Source organism: Centruroides vittatus, unplaced genomic scaffold, assembly GCF_030686945.1.
Source record: "Centruroides vittatus isolate TY-2023 unplaced genomic scaffold, ASM3068694v2 contig_19, whole genome shotgun sequence".
Classification (NCBI taxonomy): Eukaryota; Metazoa; Arthropoda; class Arachnida; order Scorpiones; family Buthidae; genus Centruroides; species Centruroides vittatus.
This window is the reverse complement of record NW_027121169.1, coordinates 3,212,361-3,224,509: the sequence shown is the minus strand read 5'-3', so window position 1 is coordinate 3,224,509 and position 12,149 is coordinate 3,212,361. Positions and strand designations below refer to the sequence as shown.

The 12,149-nt window shown below is 27.9% G+C and overlaps 1 protein-coding gene across 1 annotated transcript in view; it reads left to right on the top strand.

Annotated features, from left to right (window-relative positions):
* Positions 1-2,279, top strand: part of LOC136970155 (transient receptor potential cation channel subfamily A member 1-like) — a 41,740-nt gene extending 39,461 nt beyond the window's left edge. Inside the window, 4 exon segments of the mRNA XM_067264560.1 lie at positions 211-279; positions 878-988; positions 1,585-1,712; positions 1,800-2,279. Of these exon segments, the coding sequence (XP_067120661.1) occupies positions 211-279; positions 878-988; positions 1,585-1,712; positions 1,800-1,992 (501 nt within the window). The 3' untranslated portion in view covers positions 1,993-2,279.
* The last annotated feature ends 9,870 nt before the right edge of the window (positions 2,280-12,149 follow it).

Sequence of the window (12,149 nt, the reverse complement as noted above, 5' to 3'; positions counted from 1 at the left end):
TCACAGGCGAGCTGCGAAAGAGAGGTAGACCCTGGAGGAATCTGTATGGGAAATTATTCTATATTTTTGTAAACTCAAAAAACTGTATAATGCATTGGTGAGGTGCGAACTCACGACCTTTGTTTTTTACTTACATTAGTGTTTTCTAGTGTTATTACAATAGTCAACATAAAATTAATTGTTTACTGTAAATTCTTTATATTTTTATAGATTGGTTTAGCTGTTGGAGATATAGAAACGGTAAGAAGAAATGCTCAAATGAAAAGGTTAACGATGCAGGTAGGAATAGTATTAATTTATAATATATATATATATCTTTTATAAAAAAAAACATTGAATACAACTAAAAATATACACTTAAAACTTCTAAAAAGTACTAAAACTGATTTATTTTAAAATTTTTTGTTATTTAAAAATCTTTGTTTTGTATATGTTTTGTTTGTTAAATTTATGACTAATCATCGCCCATTGATTTCTCACTGTTATAAGAATGTAAAATATTTTAGTATTTAATTTTATTTGATTTAAAAATTTATTTTAAAAATATTTTAAGATCTTTCAAGATAAATATTTTTATTTAAAAAAAAATATATATATATTTTTTTAAATATGTATTTTTACGAAGTTTCCATGCCCTCTTGAAAGTGGCGCCATCTAATGTTATATAAGTTTATTAAAATTAATATACGTAAGTTTCTATCTACACTCATTGACAAAAAGTTGCACACTAAGAAAAAAGCTAAGGGAATTTTATTTTGAGAAAGCAACAAACTATTTTTTATGCAAAATATTCAATTTTCATTGATAATTTTTAACTCGAAGCATAGAATTCTTTTGTATTTTTAATTTTATGATAATATAACCAATTTCATTACAGGTAGAATTACATACAGATTTGGAAAGAAAATTACCAAATAAATTATTGAAATTAGTAGATAAAATGGAAATATTTGAATATCCAAATAAAAAATGTACTTCGTCATATATGGTAAATGATTTAATAATTATTTTTTAATAAAATAAAAATATTATTTGCCGCTTTTTTCTATGCTTGTATAACTCTTCTTTATTTTTTCACGAAAATTATTTTATATTTATTAATAATATGTGAATATAAATCGTTATAAATTTAAAAAATGTAGATAAAATTAAATAAAGAAGTCTCCATGAAAATAGATGGGTCTTTGCACTTTTTGCAAGATTAGTTGATAGATATGAAATGATTGGTTATTAATGTGGTTTTCTTAACGACGATTGGTTAGAAGTATGATTTTCATAAAAATTAGTTATAGTATGTTGTCTTAACGATGATTAGTTAGGAATGTGAATGCTTTAAAGGCGATTGGTTGAAGATATGGATTTTTTAAACGCTGATTGGTTTAAGGAGAAATTTGAAAATATAGGCATGTTTCCTACGATTTCTAACTCTTTTTATTGAATTATTTAATTTTCTTGAATTCTCTTTGAAGATATATGACTTGTACTGCGGAAGACCACCTATAACATCTCATTTGCATAACTCTATCTTAAAGTTATCTAATATTAATACATTAATTAACAGTTTGTTCTATACAATTTCTTTAGTGGAACACTTTACATAAGTGGTTCGCATGTTCCAGAGAAGAAGGAGTAGAAACTCAAGAACGATATTTTACATCCATTGAGAATGTTCCTGAAGATATATCCGGAGAACTCAATCGCCAAAAGAAAAAGTAATTTTCAAATAAACACTGAATTTTTACAACTTTATTGATGAAACATTCAAAATATTATTTAATAAGAAAATTATTTTCTTTCAGATTGAAAGAAATGACAAAAATTATGGACCAACAGTTACAGCTTCTTCGACTCATAGTACAGAAAATGGAAATTCGTACAGAAAATGGCGACATAGATGAAGGAGTGTATGATTACCAAGATAGGCCCATTAGTGCTACTTCCTATAAATTATCATCTGTCAATTCTTCAAAAAGTAATCAAAATATTGTGTAGAATTTTTAGAAGCGTGATCTATATATATGTCATTTTGAAAAATCATATATTATTTTATAGCATTATTGTGCCTACATTATTAAAAAAAATAATAATAAGTCGTTTAGGCAATAAAGCTGATATATTTTTAGACTTTAATGTAGATATTGCAAATTATTTTAAAAACATTTATACAAACTTAAAATAAAAATTATATATCTATTTTAAACTTATCTTCTACAAAATCTGTAATATTAAACGTATAAAATATTTTAAAAATGGGAATGCAAAATAGAAAATAAAATTCATTTGTGGACACGTAGAATTAGTATGTTTTAATAAGAGTACCGCTGACCCTCGATATAACGAATAAGGAAAGCAATGGTCTGATAAATTCGAATTTCCGTTGTATCGGGGATTTTCATGGCCGACTACGAAGCAAACTTTATACGATATGCGATAAGAAACAGCGTATATAAAATGCCATATTTTCCATAATGTTATTAATAAAAAAAATAGCTACCGAGGCGGTGTCTAGCGGGCATTTCCCTTACTAACAATCAAAGGCCGGTATTTTCAGATAATACATTTCCACTACAGCGGATGCCTTTGAACTAGGACTATCTAACCTGGTACACAGGTTATATAGCCCTAGTTCAAAGGCATCTGTACCAAGCCCTGTGTACCTGGTTACACATAGGTATTCTGAAAGGTTTTTTTTTTTCATTTGGACTACTTCAAAATTTACACAAAAGAATCTCTTTTAACTTGTTAGTAATCTTGCTCGGAACAAGGATTTACTTTATTGTTTCCGAAATTCATTATATCGAGGTTCGTTAAATCAATGGCCAACAATATTTAAAAATTGTTCATGTTTTATAGATGTAAGTATTTAAAATGTATAATAACTGACATTAGAGAGTCAAATTGTTATAGATTTATAAACTTATCAACGTTCAGTTAATATATTATATATTGTAAATTTATTGAAAAAAATGTTATTAAACTGAATGAATTAAAATTCATTCGTGTTAACGTAAAAAGTTTCGTACTTGTACGTTGAAGTATTGATATTTTTAAAGATAATTATATATATAAACTTCAGAGTGAATAATTAAAAATACAATAATTCTACAGTAATAAAACTAAATGATTGTGTTTATAATAATTTTTCAGTTACAGATAAAAACAGTTTAAACTGATGTTTTTAAAAAATATGTCTGTCTAAACGACGATTGGTTGAAAAATTTATATTAAATTACCGTTGGTTTTTTTAAATCCAATTAGCATTTGTCTGCCAACGTATGAACCAGTTTATTGTGAAATATTAAGAAATTTAATATTATAATAAAATTTATTTAATAAACTTTTGATTAAACGTAAAATATATTAATAATTCTATAAGATACAAGGTTTTAGGTTATACAAATGTCTCAAAAGTTAATAGACCGTAGTAAAGACTAAATTGTTGTCATATTTAAATACATTATTGTTTACAAACTTTACAAATTGTTCAAGATGATATCATTCCTGTTCAATCTCTTCTATTATTTTCTTAACTCTGTTGTAAGCTTGTAATCATGTATAAATTTTACAAAAATTGAATGTCTTGAAGTAAGTTTTTGAAGAAAAAACACTTTAAAATATTTACAGCTCGGTATTTCAGTTTATACTTTTTAAAATTATATAATACCTCATAACAATTAAATTGTATCGAACAAGAAGTTCAATTTTTGTGTCATTATTTAATTCTTTCTAAATATTTACATCAAATAGTTTATATCATTCTGACAAAAAGAAAAAATAATTTAATTACTATATGTTTAGAATAAAAAATAAATAATTAAATGAAAATTCAAAACTGATTAAGTAGAAATGCATATTAAACTACTATATATATATATATACTCGTATGTATGTGTTAATATATACAGATATCTCTCGTATAACACGGTATTTACGTTCCGAAAAAGTGCCGTATTACGCGAATTCGTGGTATACGAAACAAAGGACTAATGCAAAACATGGAATTAGTTCGAAAAGAAGAGAAATAAGTTTACAAAAGCAATCAATAATTAACTAACAATCGCGATTAAAAGTACTGTATTATGCGTTAATATTAATTTTAGTTAAACCAGTGCGTTTTTTTACAAAGTATTGTCATCTGCGCTTTTTTGTTGATCTTGATCAGGAATATTAGCAACGTCTTCATTTTTTTTTCCGGCTGTTATATACAACAGAGCTCACCAGTGGCCGAGCGGTTACGTCCCTTAACACTGCAAATTTGGTCGTGGGTTCGCGTTTCGTCAGGACGGGCTGGCTACGTAGATTTTTCCGGGTTTTCTTCACTTCTGTAACGCCTGAATAGGGGCCAGTTACCCTTAAAAATTGTGAAATTTTGTAAGAAGGATTTCCAAAACAGTGTTAGAGCAAAATCGGAAACTGTGTTCTACAGGCGATTTCTAGAAGTGGCGTATTGTACGATGGATACCTGTATATACATTCCTACAAGATGATAAAAATGTACCAGCACCATTGTGTAAAACTGGCGTAAGATCCTTAATTTGATTGTTCGTGTGAAGTGTATAATCCTCAGAGTTGTTCTCTAAAATACATAAAATCGAAGTGTTATGTATTGCTGTGCAATTTCTCAAGTTGAATATTAACAGGATCACAATGCACAGAAGACATTTGAATGATACGTAGAACCATAGCAGAAAAATTTTTTCTTTATCTTGGTGTCAACTTTTCTTATTTTGTCGTTCCATATAAGGCTTTTGCTGTCCAGAGTAGAAAAGAATCACCAACTTTAACCACAGACACCTCTCAAGATATTTTTTCAGCAAATTTGGTATGTCGATAATTTTAGCGAGAATTAAAATTAATTCTTAAAATTATGAGGTTTCGTGTTTTTTTTTTTTTTTTTTTTTTTTTTTTTTTATATAAGAGTAACGTAGATTGATTGTGCTAAGAATAAGTGATTTATATGTATATGCATTTCAGAATGTTTTGAGAATTTTAATACTAAGAAAACAGTACTTAAAACATTTCATTTTAAATTAGAAATTTAAATTCATTTAGAGAAAATCACTATAAAAATTATTAAGAGAAAAATTACAAGATAAAAAATTAGAATGAACATGAGGTTCCCTGATAAATTAATGTTTAAAATGTTTCAAATATTTTGTATGATCTTTACGATGATTGGTCCAAGTTATGATTGTCTTAATGCTGATTGGTCGAAAAAGCTTTAATAATTATTATATTCTACAATTGTATTCAATAACTGTAGCATATAGAAGTTTATATTTTGAATTTAAAATTAAATTATGCAAATAAGTCTTTGATGGCAAATTTAAATTATTTTGCTGATAAGTAACTCTATAATTAAATTATTGATAATTATTGGAATTAAATATTAATAAATGATTATAGATACAAACGTAAACCATAGCCTGATCTTAACTGTTAATTATTTAAATGGCGGAATTATTCTAAATTATGAAATAAACTTTTAATTACTAATCCTAGCACAAGATGGCGGATTAACCGCTTATCTTTAAGCCAATTTCGTATTTTAAGTCATTAATAATTCGCAGAATTCTAGCCAAAAATAATTTTCATGCTTTTGCATACCATAAATGATAGTGATGTAGTAGTAAGTGCTAAGATATAAATATAAATTAAAAATGGCCGGATTTAAAGTGAAGATAAAGATGAAGAAATAATGATGACGAGAAAAATTATTCTAAGAATAATTATTAATTTGTATTCTTAATGAAAATCAGTATAAAGTTTCACCAGTATTTAATAATTTCGCTGATTTTAAGTTATTCTTTTCGCCGTATTTTTGAGAAAATAAAACAGGAAAATTCAATTTTATTTTTAAAAAATAATACAAAAGAAAGGTTATATAATTGGAAATATATTTGAAATCTTTGAAATTTGAAATATGTATATATATAAATTATCTGTATATTCAATCTCACGTAATATTCTATTTCGTAACTGAAGGTCGTCATATCGATTTAAAAATCGATAAATGGTAAAAATCAATATAAAAATCAATAAATCTCGCTTCCTGATATAGAGATGTATTCTTTATCGATTTTAAAAATACATTTTTGGTAGCTCATTCGAACGAAATAATGATAAAGTATAATTTAAATACTCGTACTTGTATAATAAATTAAAGTTTCCATTAATTATCTGTATAAAGTCATTAGAGTAAATTTATATTATTAAATGTGAAATGTGAAATATGATCATTTATATAGAGAAAAACCTCCCCAAATTTGACACTAATGGATTTACAAAAATCTGTCCCATTTATAGAGGTGTCCCAGATAGAATAGAAGAGAAAAACCTATATAAATGTTCGCCTGTTCTAGTTTAAATACTTAGATAGGTGATTAAGATAGAACAGTAGAACAGTGTCTAACTATAAAAAGTTTTACTGTAGATGTTCGCCAGTTCTAGTTAAAAAGTTCGAATTGGGTGGACCTAACAGTTACCGTGTGAATAAGAGCAGTAACCTTGACGCGAGTTCGTGTCTCACTTGGGGCTGGCTCTGTGGAGTTTTCTAGGTTTTTTTCACGTGCATAAACACATAAAAAGGGACTATTTTCACATATAAAGTCTGCGTGGAGCATTCCTCTAGGCTACCCAATTTGAGCGGTTTGCTGGAATAATGCAACACAATACTTAGGCCTCGAGGAATTTCCCAAGAGGACTTTCTATGGGAAACTGTTCTCTTTTTGGATGTTTACGCACGTGAGAAAAAACCTAGAAATCGTGGGGCCAGCCCCCTCCCAGTAAGTTACGAACTGACATTTAAAAAAATAATTTAATATTGAACTTCTTTAAGTGTATTATACTTTATATATTTTATTTTCTATAAAACTTCTGTAAAGAATTTAATCTTTTCGAGAATTGAAAAGGAATTTTTGAGATTGGTAAATTAAAAATTTTCAGATACTTAAACTGTATTTTAATTGATCATAAGAAATTTATATTTAATTTTAGTTTTTAAATCTCGATTTTAACGAATGAATAAATTAACAAAAAATTTTCAAAAACTATTTTCCTTTTAATTGAGGAATTTTTCTCTTTGATGTGTACACAAATTAAAGAATAACTGTATAAAATATTAAATTTTTTTATTAAATTTTAATTTAAATATTTCATATTTAATTCTGTGCAGCATCATGGAAAATTTAATATCAATAACAACATTCAACTTCTCTTTGAATCTCATTACACGAAGTGAATCATTTTCTTAAATTTATAATTATCTCCAATGATCGAAATTATAATTAAATTTAGTAAATACTTTATACTTTAATTTTAAAATTAAAAAAATTCTTTTTATATATTTTGAAATTAAATTAATACATTTTTTTTGGATGTGTAATCTACTACAAGTTAAAGCCTTTTAAAAACAATGTACGTTCGTTTCGCTAATTGGTTGGTAATGGAAACGTAATAATGATTGACATATTTAATAACGAATGTTGAAGTGGCGATAAAATTTTTTGAGTTTTGTGTATAATTTAGTGAATTTTTAATCCTCTGTTGTTTGTCCCCTCAGCTGATCGTCCATGTGTGAGTGCCTCCCGGGAGGACTTTCTATAGGAAACTGGCCCCTGTTTAGTTGTTACAAACGTCAAGAAAACCTGTAAAAGTCTGCATTGCCAGCCCGTTGTGAGGTGCGAACCCACGACCAACTAACTTCCAGAGTTCAGTGGTTTTATTCATGGGCACTTTAAGCTTTCTTTGCTGAAATGTAGTCTTGTTATCGATGTCAATAAAAGTTATTATTTCCTAATTAATATATTTTTGTACTTGACAGTGTCTAATTATTACATAAGATGCTACACTTAAAGAAATATCTTAGTTGAAGCATTAACAGGATATAATGCTTTGATTTTCCGGATCAAATTGTAAAATTAGTTACTAAGATCGAAATATATAAATCTTAATTTATTAACAAATGCTCGTAAAATGAAATTTTGATCACATATGTAAGCAATATAGGATCTTCTAACAAAGATTTAAAAAACGAATTTTCTATTGTTTGAATGCACACCTGTTTCAAAATTGTCTGCTAATGACCAATGGTGAGTCAGAAGAACCCAAAGTGGAGACTAACTCAAAAAGTATAAATATTTGAATAATTATATGTATCTTTTCTTAACACGTGCAAGACGGTTCTATTGTGGATATCCAATAAACAACGTTTACAAACAACGTTTTGTAAAAAGCACTTATCATTAGAATAAATGACTTTGTGTTTGTGTGTGTGTCAATGGGGGGCTTAAGTCTTGTAGCTCCAGTGGATCAGCCTCTGCTAATAGCGAAGTAGATAAAAACACTAAACACTAGAAGCTAGTCAAAAAATTCACGTGCCGCGGATTCGTGAATTTTTTTCGGATTTTCCTCTTGTATAAATATGGGTTCAATTTCCTTTAGAAAGTCCTACTAGAAGGCATCTCCCTTGACAGATTGCCTAAGTATTGCGTTGCCTTGTTTCTCAATTTTATCTCGTTTAAAAATCTTAAAATTTGAAAAACATTCTAATAGGTTTTACGAGTATAGCAGACAATTTTATATTTTGTGTTTCAGCCTGAACACTATGCCAACAATGAATTAAAGAATTTAATACAGATATGCTTTATTACACATATGTAGAATATTATTACAATGAAAGGGTTATCACACACATAAAACTATTAATGCCTTATGTATCCCTGAAATACATTTCGGCCCTGGTGTTAAGTAAACAACATTTATAAAGTATAAGGCAAAAATTATCCAAAAGAATAGGATATCCAATTTTTTAGGATAATTTTTTTGCCTTATATAATATATATATATTTAATGGGGGCTGATACACGAAAAAGGTTAGGAATCCCCGCTTTGGACAATTACATACGGTATACAACAGAAAACCGTTGAAGGATTTTCCATGGAGAAAATGGTTTTCCAATTCAGATGCTAGACACAAAAAACCTTCAGAAAAATAACCTGTTGGTGAACCGTAAATCGACGACCAACTAGTGTTCAGAGGTTTTATCCATTCAGCAACAGATGGACGTTCTTCCTATGTATTCTTGAACCGATAAAAATTTTGAAATGAAATTTTAGAACAGCATCAAAATGTAAAATTTCTGCGGATCTTGAGGGAATTTCTATTGACAGTTTTGTAGGATAAAGTGAAAAAGAGCATATAAGAATTTTAACACAAATGTTTGATGGTAGGTTCTCTATGTCAAACAAAAAGTTTTACAATGATTAATTTGTTTACGCGAATTTGATAATCATTAATTTTACAGTATATCAAATTTTATCAGTAGAAATTTTGATTCGTGGATATTTTGATTTTGCCAGGATTTAAAACATCAGGATTCTGATTGCCGAAAGTTTGAACCGGACACTTCCTGTTCAATACCAAATTACACGACTTGACAAATTCCTAACATTTTGCAAAAATTGCTGAATTTCTTACAAGTAATGCAGTTAACAGAGTTTTGGTCTACCTAAATATATATTTTGGTGCAGTTTGATGATGACTTTAGTTAAAATCTCTATCACATACAATATCTGTTGCAAAGCCATACTCATCCATTATAAGTACGGTATCTACTTTATGAATTATAGGAGCTTTGTTCTATCTAGAAACATATTTTCTAAGTGGAATTTAGATGGTATTGTTCTGAATTCTGTATTTAAATTCGTTATAAGCAGTGAAGTTTCTCAACTTAAAGTAGGTTCATTACTATAAAGGATGGGTTAGTTTCTGCTGATTGCCTAATTGAAATTACATAATGAATCCTAAAATTGAACTCATTGATAAAATATAACAATTTGGTTCAATTTTTCTGAAAAAAAGTATATTGTTCTGCTTCAGGATTAAGTGAAACAAATGCTTTCTAATACTTTCAAGGAGTATAATCTCAAAATACATCTGTCTAGCTTATATAGCTTATTGTTAAATATATGAGGGATTTATCAAACTGATTGGGAACTAATTTTAGACTTGCGACAGAATAAAATTGGTATTTACACTCTGGAAACTGTAAACATCTTCCACCTTTATTTCTTAACCTCTCGAGGATAGAAATTAAATTTGGCAGCAAAAATTTAAATTATATACAATCAAACCTCTAAACAACGACCACTGACGAGAAAATAAAAATACGACCGTTGTTCGGAAGTGACCATTGTTTTAAAATTATTTTGTATTCATTTTTGTTCAAAAGAAACAAAGTTTCTGGAAAAAAGATGCCGCTGTTTAGAGATGGCATTGTTGAAAGGTGGTCATTATTAGAGGCTCGACTGTATTTGGAATGAAAGTTTAAGAATTATTAAGGAAATCAGTATCTAATTTATCAGTTTTGAATTGAAGATTTTGAGAATCTACTTGTGGGCATCATTATCATCTTTAGAAAATAATAACAGGATCTACTTCGTCTTCGGATCGACATCCTCTTCAGAAAAATAGATGATTATCTGCTTTCTCTTTTGAGCATCGTATCGATCTGCTCAAGATCAGAAGAGGATCTACTTCCTCTTCAGATCATCATCACCATCATCATTCTCAACAACAATAAGGGTGCGACCATGCAGACGCAAATTTAGAGCGAGCGAGAAGTTGCGAGCGATTTAGTTTTCGCAAAGGAAAAACATGCACAAGCGAGAAGCGAGAAATAACGCTGGAAAGTGCGAATTTCTGGTTCTCGCACATTTCTAACAGGTTTTGATATTTATCACGTCTCGCCTCTTCTCGCTACATATTCTCGCTTGCTGGGAAAATTCGCTCGCTCGCGTCTGCATAGTTGCTACCTAAAGGAGCTTCTTTCTCTCCTACAGTGCAAGGTGGCGTAAAAGTCAGTTAACCGAGATTGGATTTAGTCGCTTTATTTTAAGTGTCTTTTATGTATATCTTGGTTAACTTACTTTTGGCCACCTTATATTTAATAATATGTTTTAAGAATCAATTTATTAACATTAATAATATCAAAAACATTTTATTTATAAAATTCAAAGGAAATATAAATAAAAATGAATAAATCCTTGGAAAGTTTCTTACTTTCTACAAAAATTCGCCTTCTAACAATCATTAAAATATTTTGTAAATTCAATAATTTGATAAAATATCATGTAAAATGTCAAATTATTTAATTAAAGTTATCAATATCAGTAACATAATTAATTTAAACTGTCAAAATTCTGTTATGTGACAATTTTTTTACGGATAATTTCATTTTCTATTTCTTTTTTTTTAGGATTTCTCCTTTTGAATCACAAATATATTTAGATCTGTGAATGAGTTTGTGTTTGATGCCTCCTATTAAATTTTCAAAGTGTAGTATTTCTACTACTTAACAGATGGCGCTGTTATGTCTTGTGTGTTAGCCACGTGGGTTCGAAACTTCAAGTAACTGAAGAAATTTTACTTCTTGACACTAATAATATAATTAGTTTTTTGTTTAATTTAAAAATATATTTTTTATTTATAGCTTCAGCTTTGAAAATTTTAAATTGTTCTCCTAGTATAGAATTTTTCTTCTAGAGTATCAAGATATAGTAGAATAGATCTAGAAAAAATTATGATCTAGTATAGTAGATCTAATAGAGAGAATCAAGACCTAGTACGGGTAAAGCTACTAGAGAAAACCGAGATCTAATAGATAAAATCAACCAGAGAATCAAGATCTAGTACAATAAATCTAGAAAAAATTACTATGTAGTATTACTATAATAGATCTAACAGAAAGAACTGAAATTTACTATTGCTAGATTTTATAAGATCTTGATATTCTACTAGAAAAATACCGCTGGAATAATATATTTGATTTATGTTTTAGAAAAATAACCAATATATTAAATTCGAAATGATTTTCTTCAAATTTATCCGCATCTTATAGAGAAATAACCCAATTAAAAATAATTACAAGTTTAATGTAAGATAAATAAGAATTATTTTTTAAATAAAATATTCAAAATTAAATGAAAATTATAGAATTAAGTATATGAATATATACTGTGTTCCAAAATTTAATTAACCATAAGGTATTTGAATAAAATATCAATTTGCAATGTTTAACTGAATCTTGGGCCATCCTATATTTAATTTCCACAGAATAATACTACAGTAATTTATTTGTGAGTAATTT